Source organism: Cyprinodon variegatus, unplaced genomic scaffold, assembly GCF_000732505.1.
Source record: "Cyprinodon variegatus isolate N-32 unplaced genomic scaffold, C_variegatus-1.0 Scaffold157, whole genome shotgun sequence".
Taxonomy (NCBI): domain Eukaryota; kingdom Metazoa; phylum Chordata; class Actinopteri; order Cyprinodontiformes; family Cyprinodontidae; genus Cyprinodon; species Cyprinodon variegatus.
In genome coordinates this window covers 304,528-322,793 of record NW_015150610.1, presented here as the reverse complement: position 1 = coordinate 322,793, position 18,266 = coordinate 304,528, and the positions used below count along the sequence as shown (strand labels likewise).

Below are 18,266 nucleotides of genomic sequence, written 5' to 3'. Positions count from 1 at the left end.
TGCTTCTCTCATGTGAGTTTAGATATTTTAGTTCTCCCATGATGTTTCCTGCTGTACTAGGTTTTCCTATGAGCAATATGATTGTATAACTTCAGTTAAATCCACAAATGATGGAACACATTTCAGGCTCACTGTTTTATTAAGTGTAAACAGTTTCTTTCATTTTTCTGTAGTGTTTTACTTTGCTGCATCTACCTACTTAGGTAACTGGCCAAAGGCTTTTTGTATCTATTCCTATCTAAATGTTGACAGTCAAATTGTTACTCCCAGAGTGCCATAGCCACACCACACACATATGTTGTCTAATTTAACAATTTGTTTCTGCATAATAGACAAATGAAAGTTGTTGAGCAGTTGTCCTGTATCTTTATCTACACTGAAGACTTATACATGACTTGAAGAAGAACATAACTTTCCCTTTTCTCCCATAAAACACAAAAGAAATTAATTTTGTATTTTTCTTCTTTAATGTTAGTACATTGATGTGAGTATTTAATGCTGTGTTTAGTTGTCAGTTAATGGTTGGACTAACTGGTAAAATGTCAAATTTGTTATGACATTCCACTTGAGAGTATCACTACAGCCACCCTCAGTTTGGGAAGGGAACTACTTGTCCTGAAGGTGGTGAATCACGTCAACAAAGAAACAACAAATCGTCTGGTAGGGATAACTGTAGTGGACAATGGATGAAATTCAAGACTGGCAATGACACTTAAGCCACAGTGGGAGTGGGTCCTCAGTCACAATAATAAGTGTTATCCAAATAGTGCATGCAGCTAGGAAGGAGCAAGCAGGATGAAGCACTAGGCTTTCTTGCGAGAATACATCAGCATAGGGAACTCCTATTGTCCCTGTTCACTACTAAGAACCTTACAGATTCACACAATCCATTATGAGACAGATTGCATCAGCATAGCCTACCTCAAAGAGTTTAACAAAAACGTTATCTTCTCACATGTAATACGTGTGACACAAGCCAATTCATAAATTTTCATATATTTTGGGTTTTATAACGAGACATTTCAGTCATTTTTTTTTATATTTATGTAGCTTTTTGTAGTTCTTTTTTATAAGGGTGTAGTCCGATTTTGACCCGTGTCAGTTATGTTAACATCTGCTGCTTAATGACCTCTGTAAGGCTGAAGCTTGTATGGATTCAGCACAGCAGTTCAAGAGCTCCTGTCCTACCCTGGATAGAGTTCTAACTGTTGACCCTGCAAAAGATGAAAGGTATTCCAATTAAGCCAATGACTCCTGTCACACATGCAGACTCCTCCACCAGCCAGCCATCCATCAAAAAGTAGGACTTAAACAACTTACAAACCATCATCAAAAGCTTTACATATACAGGCTTTCACTTATGAAAAAAACAAAATTGTAAAAATAAAATACATCTATTTCAGAAATCCTCCAGATTCTTTTATTATTATTTTAAACCCTCAAAAGAAACATTTCAACATCCACATGATGGGAAATAGGTGTTTTTGTTGTCTAAAAAAGTCCCTGACATGCTACATTCACAGCAACACAAAAGCACTCCTAGAAACATCCATCTTTCAAAAATAGACTACTGTATAACTTTTAAAACAGCAACACCTCATCACTAGCATGTCACCATGTTTATTTTGACACTGTTGCTGCACAAAAAAAGTTGTTGTATACCATTTGTAAATGTTTGGCTTTAAAGAGTTAATATTTCATGCATTACAAGGCTTTTACAACAGGAAAGTAAATCAGTCCATTCATTGTTTATAATGCCGTACAAATGCATTTTCTTACAAGGACAAAAGCATTTCACAAAAGGGGGTTTGCAATTTGTATATATAAGGTATGTTTACCGCATGAGGAAATGAGATATGGATGATTCTGTAATTCCAGGAGACATATGTTTGCTTCTGACATTCAAAGTCAAGTGGAATGGTAACAATAAATATAGGATAATAAATATAGAATAGAACATCTAATCTCTGAAAAAGACATCATCAGCAGTTTAAGAGCATGTCACCATGACAACTTTAGTCAAAAACAAGATTTGTTTCAACTAAGGAGGTTGTTCTAAATATGTATCTTCATTTATACATTGTTTCATTTATCATTTTGGCAAATAGATTTTAAAATCTATGTCATTTTTTGCTGTCACCAGTCAGACACCTCCATGAAATCTTCTAACTCACTTATGGCTATGATGTGGCGGGACTGATATTCTGAATTAGCTGAGTGGTCGTTCTCACAAACAGAACTTTTATCAAGCTGGCTGTCGCACTGGATCGAAGGATTGCATGTGTCCTCTGTGCTGTTGGCCAAATTGTATGTTTTGGTGACGTCATTAACCGTGTCCATGTATGGTGTCTTCTCTGGACTGTAGCGATGCCCAGCAGAGTTCTGATCTACTTCAGGATTTCCGTAGCTGTGGTTTTGCCTTAAGACCTGTTGAGTTGCTAGGACTGATGTGTTGCTCGGGAGCACAGAGTTGACAACTGCTGTCTGGTAGTTTTGGGAAGTGCCATTATTGTCTTGATATAGACTGAATGGCTTACTGTTAATAGATAGGGGCTGTTTTTGTTGCCTTATATGTATTTGTGGTTGGATTTGAGGCTGTTGGTAGGTTTGTTGAAGCTGGGGTTGAGAAATGTTTAGACCAGTCTGGCGTACTTTCAGTTGAACATATTTTCCTGTCTCTGGGTCAAAGAAAGTCTTTGTTTTTACTTGAACAGGAACATCCACAACAAAGTACTGACCCGATCCCGGGTCTTGTAGAACCTTGCGCTGCGTCAATGGATAGGATTGAGGATAATTGGCTGACTCAACATGGTATTGTGTCACTGAGGTGGCCGGGAGATTGACGTGATGGAGAGCTGGAGAAGAAGACACATGAGCAACTGTTTGAAGGGCAACAGGTTTGGAAGCAGTACTAGAAGCATTAAGAGATACTGCAGAGCCAGCATGAGACAAGGAACTGGGAATAGATATGGGGTCAGTGGCATGAGGAGAGGCATGAAAAGAGTGATGAGAGGATTTGTGATCTTTATGAGAAGAATGCAAGCTAGACCCAAGAGCTGGAGCTGGGGCAAGAGCAACAGCAACAGGTGGAGTAAAGTGGGGAGAAGCCACAGCATGGTAGTTGGAGGAGCATACCTCATTGGATGATTGGGATGAAGAAGGAAACCTGGAATCGTCTTTCCCAACTCTCAGAGGAGTTTCTGCTGCCACCTTTGAGAGTTCTTTCTTTATTCTTCTAGAGGTTAACCTTTGAGCTCTGCGCAAGGCCTTTTCACTTTTTGGTGGAACAGCTGGAGGTTTGCCCATAGAACGAGAAATATCACTGCTGAAGCTGCAAGCTGATTCCGGTCTGTCAAAGTCAAACAGGCCTTGCATGTCGGTCAGATCAGCTGCACTGGTAGCAAAGCTTTCCACATCTTCTGACATATTACTAATGACAGAGCGGGATTCATCATCATCCATTGCCATACTTCTCCTAGAATATGGTCTAAGATGATGCAAAGAGTTTGAGTTATCCTGTGATGAAGACAGCAGAGCAGTTGCTGAGTCATTGATAGCAGCAAAGCGATTAATTGGGGTCCCTCGATTTTGTCTAAGTATTTCCTGGTCTTCCCCTGTTTTATCTGATCCTCCATCCAACGTTGAACCCATTAAGAAATCCTCTCCGAAGTTCTTATGGAAACGTGGCTTCACTGACTTTGTGAACGAGGAACCTCGGATGGTGTTATCCTTTACTCTAAACATTAAAGGCTTGGCACCAAGAGCAGGAGAGGAGGTGTTGGAACGAGGTAGATATGGAGCTGGGGATGCAGCAGCTTGAGGTCTTTGAGGTCTAGTGTGGTACAACAAGTTATTGGATGATTCAGGCTCTTGTAGTTTTTTATTTTGATTTTGTAATGGTGAAGTGGGGGACAACTGTCTATCCCTGGGTGTTTTCTCTCTGTTGTTTGAGGTGATTGCGTAATACTGCAGAGCATCCGTGTTCTGTGAGATTTTTTTTTCCATCTCCATAGGAAGGTCTCTGGCTTTGTCTTTTGGAGATGTTAACTTCTCACCTTTCATCTTTTCAACATCAGTGTCATATTCTGTTTTTGTTGGTGTAAAATCTTGTGGTTTAACACTTTCTTTGACATGTTTTTGTAATCTATTTTCTCTCATGATTTTCTCCTTTTCAGCAGTTTTATTATCATTTTCCAACTTTCCAGATTTCTCCTTTTCGCCTTCATTCTTTGTCTCTTCAATACGATACTGCATTTTATGTTCCTGCATCTGTTTGATGCTTTCTTTCTCTGAAATCAAACCAGCATTTACATCCACTCTTGGTTTTCCCTTTGTTTCCATTTCAACCTGTGCTTGTGTTTGCTCTTTGACCTGTTTAACTTGTATTTTCCCTTCAATCAAATATGGTATCCTTTGCTGCTTTTCTTGTGCAACCCTCTTCCAGTTCTCCTCTAAGTCCTCCTTTTGATTCTCCTCTTGCACAGCTCTTCTCTGTTGCTCTTCAGGGGCTGTTCTCTGTTGCTCATTGTGTGTGGATTTTGTTTTTTGGTCATATAATTCCCTGTGTTTATGTTCTTCTGGAAAAACTGTAATTTGTCCATCCTTTTGACCAACTCCCTCTTGTTGCTCCCATTCTCTTCTTTGCCTCCTCTCTTCTGCAGTTTTTAATTGCTGTTCATGTTCTTTTTCGCTCTGTTTTAATTGTGAAGCTCTCCTTTGTTTCTCTTCTATTCCTTTCCTCTGTTGTTCATTTTGCAATGCTCTGCTTAGCTGCTTTTCTGCTGCTCTTTGGTGTTCCTGTTCAGTTTTCCCTTTGTGGTGTTCATATGCACCTTCCTTCATCTGTATTATTTGTCCAAGACTTATTTGCTCCTCTTCTGCTCCTCTCTGTAATTCTTCTTGTACTGCTGCTGTCTGTTGTGATTCCTCTCCAAGCTTCTTATGCTGCTCCTCTGGTGTTCTTCTTTGTTGCTCTTTATGTGGAGCTTGTCTTGTTTGCTCTTCTGCAATCCTCATCTGTTCCTCTAACTGTGCAGCCCTCCTTTGCTGCTCCTGTGCTGCTCTTTTCTGTTCCTCATATGCAGCCTTTCTTCTTTGCTCTTCTTCTGCAATCCTCCTCTGTTCTTCTAACTGTGCAGCCCTCCTTAGCTGCGCTTGTGCTGCTCTTTTGTTTTCCTCATATGCAGCTTTTCTTCTTTGCATTTGTTCTGCAATCCTCCTCTGTTCTTCTAACTCTGCAGCCCCCCTTTGCTGCTCCTGTGCTGCTCTTTTCTTTTCCTCATGTGCAGCCTTTCTTCTTTGCTCTTCTTCTGCAATCATCTGTTCCTCTAACTTTGCAGCCCCCCTTTGCTGCTCCTGTGCTGCTCTTTTCTTTTCCTCATGTGCAGCCTTTCTTCTTTGCTCTTCTTCTGCAATCATCTGTTCCTCTAACTGTGCAGCCCCCCTTTGCTGCTCCCATGCTGCTCTTTTCTCTTCCTCATATGCAGCTTTTCTTTGTTGCTCTTCTTCTGCAATCCTCCTCTGTTCCTCTAAATGTGCAGCCCTCCTTTGCTGCTCCCATGCTGCTCTTTTCTGTTCCTCATATGCAGCTTTTCTTCGTTGCTCTTCTTCTGCAATCCTCCTCTGTTCCTTTAACTGTGCAGCCCTCCTTTGCTGCTCCTGTGCTGCTCTTCTCTGTTCCTCATGTGCAGCTTGTCTTTTTTGCTCTTCTGCGGCAATTCCCCTCTGTTGCTCTAACTGAGCAGCCCTCTTTTGCTGCTCCCACTCTGCTCTTCTTTCTCGTTCATTCTCTGCAATGCTCCTCTGTTGCTCCTCTTGTGCAGCCCTCCTTTGCTGTTCCTCTGCTGCTCTTCTCCGTTCTACTTTTCTTTGCTCTTCTGCAATACTCCTCTGTTCCTCAAATTGCACATCCTTCAGTTCCTGCTCCTGTGCTTCTCTTTTCCGTTGTTTGATCTCTGCAAGCTTCCTCTGTTGTTCCTCTCGTTCAGTCTTCATTTGCTGTTCCTCTGCTGCTCTTCCCTGTTGTTCATCCGCAGTTTGTCTGATATTCTCTTCTTCTGTGATCTTCCTATGTTGCTCCTCTTGTTCAGACATCCTTTGCTGCTCCTCCGTCACTCTTCTCTGTTCTTCATGTGTGGCTTTCCTCTGTTGCTGTTCTTCATTTGCACTCATTTGATGTCTCTCTGCTGCTTGTACCAATAGCTCTGTCTTAGCTGAGGTTGACTTGTTTATATCAGTTTGATTCTCAGCACTTTTATTTTTGTCTAAAGAACTTATGTTAATTTTGGCATTCAGTTTTTCTTGCTTTTCTTTATCTCCTAGTTTAAACATGCCAGTTTTTTTGTGTTCCTTCTCCATTATTGGAAATCCTACAGATTTGGGCTTTTTATTGGCTGTGGCACTTATCTCTGTCTTATTTGGCAAGCTTTGGGTTTTCATAGAACGGTCCTGTGGGTCGTCAGTAAACACAGGACATCTGCTATGACGGGTCTGAATTAGTGGGAAGAACCCTTCCCTTTTGTTTGGTGGTAATTGCTGATTCTGAAGGTCTTCTTTATCCTCTGAAACAATTACCTTTAACCTGGCATAGTCTGCAATAGCTGATATCTCAGGAACTGCACAGACTCGTTCTTTTGGTTTTGGTTTAACCTCCGATTTTTCTTTAGCAAAGTGTGTGTTTCTTAAATGTTTATTACTTAAATTATGCCTTTCCTTCACAGAGGAGTCAACCCGATTCTCTTCATTGTGTTTTGTGGTAGTGAGAGATTGCTCTGCTTCCATCTTTTTATCACCTCTACTCTCCGTGGAACCATCAGTCTGTTTCGAAGCAACTATATTAACTTCATTTTCCATTGTTTTTCTTGTCAAGTTTTCCCCTTGAGTTTTTGCTAAAAATGACTGATTTGCTTTTCTTTCACTCTGATCAACAGTAAACACAAAGACATCACTTTTTTGATCCTCATGCAGTTCATTGCTGATCATTGTCTTGCTTGGTAATAACTGCTGAATGTCCTTTTCCTTTGAACCATTTTCAGGTCTAATCTTGTTTTGAGACATATCGCTTGTCTCTTCTGGCCCTTGTACTTGAAAATAGTCTGCTTCTATTAGCTGTACACTTGAATCAAACTTTTTGCCTTGAGTTTCAATATGTTCCTTGGTTGTATTTTCTTTGTTCTGTTTATCACTTGCCTTCAGTGTGTCAGACAGTTTCCTCACACTCGAGAGAATGTACTGTACAGCTAATTTTTCTTCCAGATTGTCTTCTATTCTCTCCGCACTCTTTGCCGGAATTGAGTTTTCAGAACAGCTTCCAGTATTTGAAATCTTTGCTTTTCTTTCTCCACTAGATGTTGCAACTTGTGACTGTTTATAGGAAGAATCCTTACTTGAAGAAATGGTTTTGATCTTAATCTTTTCCATCATACCCACATGATCTTCTTTACCTCCAGATGGCATAACTCTGATAGCAATATTGCCAATATGTACACTAGTATCTTCCTTATTATGCTCCGCATTGTGTTTTTCATTTGATTGAAGGTTCTGAGACACATGTTTTGTTTCATTCAAGACTAGATTATTGCTGGGACTACCAAAGCTGAAAAAGCTCGATGAGGAAGAGGGGCAGATGTTATCTTCTTGTGTTGGTGCACATTTGGCTTTGGAAAGGATTTCACCAGTTGTATCATCTTTGACGGGACAATTATTTTCAGCTTTGTTAACTTTTTCATGAGACACTTCACCTATAAGTGTTTTTTGCATTTTCTGTTGCTTTTCATCATCTTCTCTTTTTGTCTCTGTAGAGTTTTCTGACATTTTTTCCTTTGATATTTCAATTGTGGCATCCTTTCTTTCCTCTACAAATTTCTCCCTTTGGTGTTGAGTTTGGTCCAACAGTCTATCTTTGGATGATACAGCCATTGCCTCAGGTTGTCTTTTTCTTAGATGTTCTGCATCAAGTCTGAGATCTGTCGTTTCAGCTGTTACTTCTTTGTCAATCACCTCTAACGTTAAAGCTTCTTGCATATGTTTTATACGATTATGCTCAACAAGGGTATGCTTATCTTCTTCTGCTTCCTTGTGGCTGGGATTCTCTTTGCCTCTCTCTGGTTTATTGCAATCTACTTTTGCTGCAGCAGTTTGTTTTTCCACATCGTCTTTTAGGGAGCCAGTGCTCTGCATCGGTTCTCTTTCTACTACAGTAACCATGATGCCCATAATCTGTACAGTGTCATTTGATAGCGAAGGTTCTTTTTTATTCAGACTCGCAACCAGTCCTGACTCACTGCAAGCTGCTTCTTTAGTTTTGGTATCCACTACAGTCACTGGTTTGGACAGACTTGTACTTTGTGCTAGGTCTTCTTTTGTTTTGGAAGGAGTTTCCTCTTTGACTTCTATCAGCAGTTTTTCAGATGTCTCTATGAGATTTCCTTCTTTTTCCATATGCCCATTCAAGGCTTTACTCACATTTGTCCCTGTTAGTTGATTAGTTGGTTCTTCTAAACAGTCGGCAGAATCACCATGACCTGCTGTATCATCGCTCAAAGATGAAGCAAATGCGGTTGGTTCTTTTTGTACCTCTGAGGGCTCCACTTGATGCTTTGGTGTGATTTTATTAGAAGCCACGTTTTTTTGCTTCTTAAACACCTCCTGCGAAAAAGGCCTCTGCTGAACATTAGCACTTTGACCGTTTGCTAAGTGCTTGGTGGAACTTTTACCAATAAAACCTTCTGGTAAAGACAAGGTCTTTTCTTTTATCGCAGAGATCTCTTTTTCAGCATGAGCTTTTATTTTGGAAGTCAGTATCTCTTGCTTAGTTTGAGCTTTCTCCTTCTGAGATAAAGCTCTAGGTGGAGTTACAGCCATATCTAGTCTTGAGTTTGTACGTTGATCAATTGAATTTCTTTCATGTTTAACCGAAGCAGATACTTTTTGCAGTGGAGCTACGTCTTTAAAAACATTTATTTTTTCCAATTTCGGGGCAGTGTTTTCCTTCAATTTCTCTGCTACATTGTTAGATGTATCCTTCAATTTTTTTTGGTGAGAGTGAGAGCTTAATAACTGTGTCTTTTTTAATGCATCATTGTGTTGAAACTGACTTCCTGTATCCTCATTGCCCCCAAAACTTCTGACGCATTCCTTATTTTCTGTTTGTGATGTCAAAATAAAGTTCTTTAAAGAAGGCCCATTAACTGATTTTGAATTATTTCCTGACTCAGCTTCGGTCTTGTTGACATCATTTGAGAGAACATTTTCTGTGACTGACACTTTGGTGCTGTTTGCTGACACTGCTTGAGTAAAACCATATTTCTCCCTAAGCCGTTCATAATCATTTGGAATTGCATGGATTTGCATTTCTATAGGATGGTTCTGGTTTTTGCTGTCTGCATTACTAACAGTATTTGTATGTATATGATCAAGGTTTTTCAAGGTACCCTCTTCATCAGTAAAAAGAATATTTCTAACCTTTTCTTTTTGCTCTCCTCTCATTTTCTCTTTTATTTTGGCTAACTCTGCTTTGGCTTTAGCTAACTCTGACTTAACTTGCTCCACTCTGTCTGGTTCCTGCCTGTCTTGTTGTGGAGCTTGGAGTTTAGCTGACCTCTCGAGCAGGTCTTCTGTTTTCGATAGCTTGGATTCCTTTTGCTCCAATTTTCCTTTTATCTGTACCTTTGTGTGTTCACTGTTACATGTAGAGGATGTAGCCAGCTCTGAATTAATTTGACATGTATGACTTAAATCTTTCTCATCCCCAGCTTCTCTGACATCCTCTCCTTTTATTTGTTTTTTTTTTACCTCTAGCACTTCAGCATCCATTTGCTTCATGTCTAGTGTTTCAGTTTGTGACTGGTTTTTCTGCTCCTTTTCTTCACATCTGATCTGTTCTGCTTCCACTTTTTCATTCTTGATTTTCTTCTCTTTCATCTGCTCTCCTTCAGCTTTTTCTGTGTCTCGCTGTTTTTCCTCTGCTTGCACGCTAATGGGCTGATCATATTTAACTTGGTTGGCTCCGACCCTCTCAGGCGTCTCAGTCTTTGCCAGTTCAGTTTTTATGTTTTCCTGTTTTAGCTTCTCTGTTTCAGCTTGTTCTGTTTTGAGCATCTTAGGGATTTTCTTCGTGCTATTTGTTGACTTGTCTTTTGGCTTCCGAACCATTTCTTTTTCATCCTCTATCTGCTTGTCTTCATTGGGCCTAATCCATTTGTTTTGTAACTTATTTCCATATTGATCTTTCTTCTCAAATGTATTTGTATGTTCCTCTTTGACTTGTTTAATATTTGTCAGCTGTATTGGTTCTGATTTTGGTAATTTGATAGTCTCTAAACCAGTTTGCCCTGTTAAAATAAACCCAGGTTGTTCTTTCTTGGGTGTCCCTTCATGAGCCTGTTGTTGGGGCTTGGCTAGCTCTGCTGGAAAACATTGTGGCTTCATGTGGAGTTCCTCAACCTGTTCACATGTGATGTCCACATTCGGTATGTCCTTTACCTGATTTGCCTTTGTGTTGGTAAATGCATTTCCTGGGATTAAAAGTGCTGAATTTTCCTTCTCAAAATCCGATTTAGTTTGTATTTTCTCATTTAGAACTGGTATATTTTGTTTAATATGGTCTGCTGTTAGCATGTTTATTCCTTTGTCTGATGTAAAATCAAGATTTTTTATGCCTGTGTCATATTGATTGGTAATTCTTTTGTGATTCTGTATCGAATTTGCATCTGTTAACTGTTTTGTTTCTCTACCTTCCAGAGTTTCCTGCTTTGAGCCGTCTATGAAAGACCATGTTTTCTTTCTCATTGGCGAAACACTGGTTTTGATTTGGTTGCTTTCTGTATTTTGGTTGCTTGTTTGTCTCCAGTTATCCTGCAGGGACATATTTTTGTGATCTAGTTTGCTTTCTTTGAGATTCTCCCCCTTTGTGGACATCCTTCCTGTAGTGTTATTTAAACTGCGCTGGTTGTTGCCAACACTCAGTCTTACTGTGTCCATAGCTGAGTAAGGCTGCTTGCCTTCTCCAGATCCATATGTTTCTTGGCTATAAGGAGTAAATGCTGCAAGAGATTGATTGGGATTCTGCCCAATTCCTAACAACTGATTGTTGCAGTAACTTGAAGGCATGGAGTTAGTGAGTCCAGAGCTGTAACCCATCTGACCCTGCATCTGTGATGCCTGGTAATTGATTTCAGTGTTTTCTGGATCTTGGCCTGTGTTAACACTGGCAGTATGAGAAGTCTGGGATGTAAGTGATAGTCCAGGGATGTGATACTTGTTTACAGAAGCATTTGTCCTTCTAGGTATTTCCTGCTGGAGACACTGAATATTGGAATCAGTGAATGCAATTTCATGTGGCTCCTGTATAGAAGGCTGTTGGTTTTTCTCCAGTGTATCAAAGCCTTTAAATTTGTTTGGACTATAAGTGCTTTTCACTCTTTTTCTGTTGTCTTTTAGGTTAAAGAGAAGGCTTGAGGCTCGGGATCTGTAGCTGGACATCCTGACCTCTGGAGTTGCTCCTCTGCTTTCAGCTCGCACTGGAGCATGCTCGACTGGTTGAGGGGACACTTCATACTGTTGTAAATGAGATATCTCTGTGTCCTGATGTTTTTGGACAGAAGGAGTCAGCAGTTGACCAGTTCTAAAGGAACTTACTGTGTTATCGCTGACAACATTAGTCCCCACTGGCAATGCATTGTTGCCTGAGTAAATCCAGCTTTCAGTGCTGTTGAACACTCCATGTTGGTTGCTCATTTCATGCTCTGAAATCATTTTAACCTTCTGCTGCAGAGCTTTGACAGAGCTGATGGTGTCTCTGACACGTCGAGACATGTCAGTTGAGGGCGACGCAGTTGACGGGCGATGGGTTGGAAGTTTGTTAGTCCCCAGGCTTTGTGCCCACTTCCTGTGATGATGATGAACTGCCAGCTCAGATTCACAGCGTTTCTCCACAGCTGAAGGTCTCTGAAGCTGAGAGGATGTTGAGATGGAGCGTGGATATTCAAGGTGGCTCCTCGGGTGTCTGATTTCTCTACAGTGACTACCGGCTTGTTTTTCAAGAGAAAGTTCATTGTACATTGGTGTCTGATACCATTTAGGAAACCCTGAGTAATGCATAAAGCCTGAGGCTTCTGCTCCCTGGAAAGGAAACCTGTTATAATCTCTCCATAGCTTAAAGGGACTAAACTCACTATGGATAAAGAAGTTGGAGCTGCAGTTCACTTGTGAAGACATACTGTGTTTAATCTGTGATGACTTCATGTAGCTGTGAGATATTTGGGCCATTTTTTCTGCTTCAGAGGGACAGAAGTTGGCATCCCGACATGAAAATGACCCGGCAGGATGAAAATGATGACTTTTAAAATTTTGCTGACATGAGAATTCAGAAAGTTCTCTCTGAATACTCATCAGAGCAGATTTGTCCCAACTTGGCTCATCATTCTGCTCTCTAATCATATCATCTGTTCCCGGTCCATCTCTGTGCCTGTCAGTGTCAAATGCTCTAATGAGAGAAGAAACTCTAGAGTGGCTTCTGCTTTGCTGTGAATGTAGCTCTGTGGCTCCATTGCTGTGGAAGGACAGCTTCTCTGCCCTCAGAGACTTGTCCAACTGTGAGGTTTCCACTAAGGCGTGCTGGAATGTGGCAGAAACCATCCCCAGTGTCCTATCCCCATGAGCCTCCCACTGCGGATCTTTGTGGATCTCTGCTCCATAGATCCCTCCAGTGATCCATTCGTGTCCATATTGCTGCATCCGGAGGTTGAAATTCTTCTGGGCCACTCTCTTTCGGTCCTCTCTTTCTTTCTCCTCTTGTTCTCCACCAAAAGCCAACTGTCTGTCTGAGTTGGTGCTCGGCGAAGACAAACTCAGGTCAGAGTCGTTATAAATAGCCTCATCCCCGATGCAAAGGCTTCTGAATGCTCTGTCTGTCAGACTGCTGACCTCCCGATCAGTTTCGTCTAGGAAGGAACCTCCACTCGACGTGTCACTGAAGCCTCCATCGCTCTGCTTCCTATGCCCACCGCTCTTTCTGCTTGAGCGGCGTTTTTCCACTGAGGTCATGATTCAGACTTACAGACCAAAACAGTTGTTGAGTCATTCAATAGAAAATATAGATCGAAAGGATTCACGGTGTTTCTTCTGGTGGAGCTGCTGCACCCGGAGATTGGGGCCTCTGTTCAGGTTTTGCTCCAAAGGCATTGCCTTTTTCAGTTTGGCTCCACACACTTAATCCTTAAATCTGCTGCTGTCCTGGAAGAAGAAAATAAAAACAAATTAGCCTATAACTGATAACATAACCAATAAACATTTTAAAGAAAAAAACCTTCATTCTTGACAATGGTGTGTGATATAAAACTTGAAAGGCAGCACCTTTCAAATGTATTCCCCCCTTTTAACTTCTCCTCATTTTCTCCCATAACATCAACAAACATTTATGCATTTTATTTGTATTTTATCTGACACACCAACAGAATGAAGCACATAGCTGTGATGTGAAAGAATAATAACACACTTTATTCACATTTTTACATGATGTTTTCTGAGTTGTGCATTTTGTTGTGTGTTCTGCATTTCTATTAGTTACCTCAACTTTTAGTTCCCCCAATTGGTTGTACTGCAACCAATTGTTTTCAGAAGTCTTCTAATAGAGACCCACTGTGTGCAAGTTAATTTTGTATAAATACAGCAGTTTTAAGACTCCGTGATTTGAGACTGATAAGATTTTGAAGCTTTGCTGCTGAGTTTGGTTATAAAACAATAACATAATTCAAATATGCCAAGAAAGTTAATATAGAGCATCAGCTTGAACATAGCTATCTCCACAGGTTAACATAATAGTGGCAACATTACAGTAGGCATTGGCAAGCAGGGACAGGGAAGCTTGTCAGAAATTAACTAAGATAAATTCAGGACAATCCAGTAAGCATTTCAAAAGCCTTGATAATATGACAGAGCTCCACATCCCAGACATACAGTCAGAGCTACGACTGAGTGGTTTAGTTCAAAAAGCATAAATGTTCTGGAAAGGCTTAGATTTCAAATTTTAATCAAAAATCAGAGTTGGTGGTAGTATAAGAAAGAAAAGTGATGTTCCCACATCTATCTTTCCTACTGAGTTTGAGCTGTTTGCATAAGGTAGAGACATATGCCTAAAGCTGTTGTTGCTGCCAAAGATGGTTTAAGTTTTAACTCAAAAAGAAAAACGGCATGCTGAACTTATATCTTTTTTTTTATCTGTTTTGAAATAGTTGTAAAAACAACAACAATCCATTTACAATAATGCACTGCTATGTCTTGCTCTAATGTGTCAAAATTATCTTGTCAATACCTTTTTAAGGAGCTGCGTGCATAAGGGTTTTTCTAAGATCCCTTCAGCTCTGTCAATATGATGTTTCATTTATGATAAGTGATTTTTTTTCCCCTCTTTGAACTAAGCAGCAATGTACTGTATGTGGTTCTGAAAACAGCTCTGCAAATCCTTTCCCTCAATCACCATGACCTTCACGGACATGTTGGTAAGAAAACCTCTCTGTTGCTAGGCTCAGAAAAGGCAGACTCACGTGAGTTATTTTGGGTGATCAAGATGCATCAGTGCAGGTTTAACAGAGCACAAACACACACAAACACACAAGTTCATTTTGCATCTAAAGCCAGATAATGATGCTTATTTAGCAATAATTTAAGACATGAGCTGTTTGAAGTGCTTAACTTAGCTTAGCTGTTTTAGGCAACAAGTGTCTGAAAGAAATTGTAAAAATACTCGTATGACCTACTTGAGACTAGTCTTGGAAAAGCCATTCAGTTTATTATAGAGAGTGCAGCAGGTGGAAAGTAGAATATGCTGTACCAGAAATACTTCTAATTTTAGTCTTCAGACGTAAGATTAGATAATTAACAGCAGATAAAGCTAATACAATTTAATGTATTCATATGACGCTTAATATAGTCATCAAAATGTTTGTTTCAAAATCAAGGAGATTTAATATTTGCTTTAAAGCATTTTTATGATTAAAATATTCTTTGAGAACAAAATTTGTTATACTATTAGTGAGTATGTGTAAACAATTTAAAAACTGAACGCTGACTGTGGGTCTATATACTTTAATTCACTGGCCTTACAGTTCACACTTATCTCTATTTATAAACTTTAATATAATTTTAGTTTAAGTTATAACAGTATGTGAAAACTTGTTAAGAATTTCAGAAAAAGTGTCAATGATTTAAAGGTACCTCAGTATCGTCACGTGCTTAAAGGAGAGCAAATTCCAAGAAGACGTCAACCTGCTCAGAATATCCTGAATGAATCATTATTATTCTCTGATTTGGAGAAAATTCATTTCATGCACATTTTCACACATGCTTAGTCAGCACTAAATAAATTGCAATTTAAACTATTTGTCCTTTGGTGGAGATTTTTCTGCTAACTTTGAATTAAGAAAAGAGCTTAACTATAAAAATTCCTTTTAACCAGCTCATTCAGATTGTTGGAAATGTAATCCACATCTTTCATAATATCTGAATAAAAACATACCCAGCCATGAGAAATTTCTTTACTCTAAATGTGTTTTTATGCAGCAGAAATCTCTCTCTCTCTAACTGTCAAGAGGATTTTTTTTTTTTTCATTCTTGCTTGTGACAGGTTTATTTTGGTCCAGTGACGGGTTTGCAGCTCTAAAACCCGACACCAAAGACGAGTAAATTTCAGCTTTGGCCCCATGAAGGGCTGAAACAGCGTCATAGCTGTCCCTTTTAGAACAGAATTGACCAAATGTTTTCAAATTGCAGGAAGATGAGAGAAAACTTCAACCAGAAGAGTTTAGGATTAAAATTTTTTGGGGGCTTTTTTGTGTGTGAATTTGCATTTACATAAATTCTCTCCATTTGATTTGATCTTAGCTCAACTTTTATCAATGTACTTATTTATTAACTTATAATTAGGTTTTAGTATGTAACACACAGTAAGCTCATAGTCTTACCTTCCTGGTTCATTATCCATAATTTTTGGGATTGTGTATTAACTCCCCGTTCCCAAAAGAGATCAAGTTGTGGACTGTCACCTTACACATTCACTCTTTGAAAGATCCAGGCTCTTCCTAAGGATAATCCAAATTCAGTTTCGGGTCCACTGTGAAATCTCGGAGGATCTGACCAGCAGCAGGCATTGGAACTCAGGACAGGAGACCGAACAGAAATAGAGGAGCTGTCCCACAGAGAGTGTCCACCATGGAGCCGAAGAATGAGGGCTAGAGCTTAGCATGTGGGTCTGAAAGATCCTCCAGTGTCAGGTGTCAGACAGATGAAACAAACAGCCTCTAAACTATTTATAAATCTGGACAGCTATGTTGGCCATTAGCAGTGACGGCTAACTGTGAGTAAACTGGGAACGTAAGTCAGAAAGTAGAGTGGGTTAATGCTCAGCAAGACTGCAGAAAAACTACATTTTCTTAAAATGGGTGAAGGATGTGTGAGGGCTGCCCCCAGAGGGCTGCAATATGGAGACATAAATAGCTGGAAGCCTCACTGTGTAGTCATCCTGACTGAACAGAGCTGACAGTAAGAAGGACTGTAAACAAGTGGCCTTTAGTCACCACCCACAACACTGCAGCAAAGCTGGTTGAAGCCAAGACAAACTGAGACCTCTTTAACTTTTTCCCAATGTGTCACATCGTACACAAAAACTACACATCATGTTATTTTAGAGTTGAACTAAAAGTAGAGTTTAGCTGAGAGCAATGGTTGGTTTTAAAATATTTTTTTTATATTTTTACAAGTAAAATTCTAATGAGTGTGGAACATATGACCGTTTGGAACAATGAGCATTTTCTCCATCCAAATTTCCAGTTTGTCTTGAGGATGTGCATCTTACCAGCTTTGGGGTCACATCTAGGGACTGAAATGTATGCCCATTATATCTTTGACAACATTGTAATTTCAGTCAGATATGATTGAAAGCTTTGGTTTACTTCAATTTTCATGTTTTGCCACAGATTCCACATTGCATTTAAGTCTGGACTTTGTCTGGAAAATTGGAGCGTATGACAGAAAGAAGTGTAGCTCTGGATGTGTGTTTGGTTTTTTTTATGTCATACCAGAAGGTAATCCTCTGTGAGTTTCATATATCTTTATCTCTTCTAACATGTTTCTTCCAGGAGTGGCTGGTATTTAAATGTTAAGTTTAGAATGACAGTCAAGTTTTAGTAGCTTTCCAAAACATGCCATTCCATTTTCCCCATTTTGGATGTTAGCTTTCAAATTTCTCTGAAAAATAAAGCTGAAGATATTGTTTTAAAAAATCTCATCCTTCTTTAACATTCTCCATTTTTTTTTCTGCCTGACTTGTCTTTAGTGGTTCTCAGTCTTAATGATGCAATTTTTTAACTTACATTCCCTGAAAAACTTCTGAGGACCTTACAGAACAGCTAGGTTTATACTGAGATTAAATTAAACTCAAGTAAACTCAATTTAACAATTGCTTGCACTGGGTTTTATTAAAGTTAACCAGGGTAAGGAAGTTTAACACAAACACACACCAAACACTCCTATATTTAACCTACTTTATGATGATTCATTCATTTTTTTTTGTCAGGTAAACTCCTCAGAGTGTGCATTAAAGCTTTTGGTTGTTATGACTATATGTAATAAACTTTGAAGCTTGTGAATCATTTTGTGGATTCTGTATGTTTTTATAATTTCTTTGCTTTTCATTAGTTTACTAAAAAGAAAAACTTCATGAATTTGGATTGCACACTAAGCAGCAATCAAACATTTAATGGCTGACCTCCCTGTCTACAACCCTCCTCAATCCAATAAAAAAAAAGTACCATAAGGCACAGGAAGGGGAGGACCTGTTCCTCCCTTTTTCACTCCCACCTACCTCCTCTCCAACCCCTGCTGCTTTATAAGGAGATCACTGCAGCGGGTTGCTCCCTGGGATTGTTGATGGTGGCTCCGGAACAGCTCGGGTGATGGACACACACACATGGGCCTTAAGGGAGACAGACCTGTTCATATAAGCATGCACCAGCACACATTCAAGCTCCTAGTGCTATAGGAAAGGAAGAGGCAGCAGAATAATCCCTCTACTCCTTTTAAAACACATTTATAGAAATATTATTTTTTCATGTAATACTAAGAATACTACTTTAGAATTTAAAGTTAATCACTGATTTTTAATTTTACTTATTTTTCTCCTTTTTTTTCTTAATGACACCTAATAAATGATAACAACTGATAGCTAAAAAAAAAAAGAAAAGATTAAAAAACATTCTTAATTTACATGAAAA

At 39.4% G+C, this 18,266-nt stretch overlaps 1 protein-coding gene across 1 annotated transcript; it reads right to left on the bottom strand.

The window, feature by feature from the left end:
- Window positions 1-433: 433 nt before the first annotated feature.
- On the bottom strand, window positions 434-16,392 carry LOC107086609. Its single transcript, XM_015377671.1, has 2 exons — window positions 15,960-16,392; window positions 434-13,233 (listed from the first exon to the last, which is right to left on the bottom strand). The coding sequence occupies exon 2, from the start codon at window positions 13,042-13,044 to the stop codon at window positions 2,137-2,139; it is 10,908 nt and encodes a 3,635-aa protein (XP_015233157.1). The 5' UTR covers window positions 13,045-13,233; window positions 15,960-16,392; the 3' UTR covers window positions 434-2,136.
- Window positions 16,393-18,266: the final 1,874 nt, after the last annotated feature.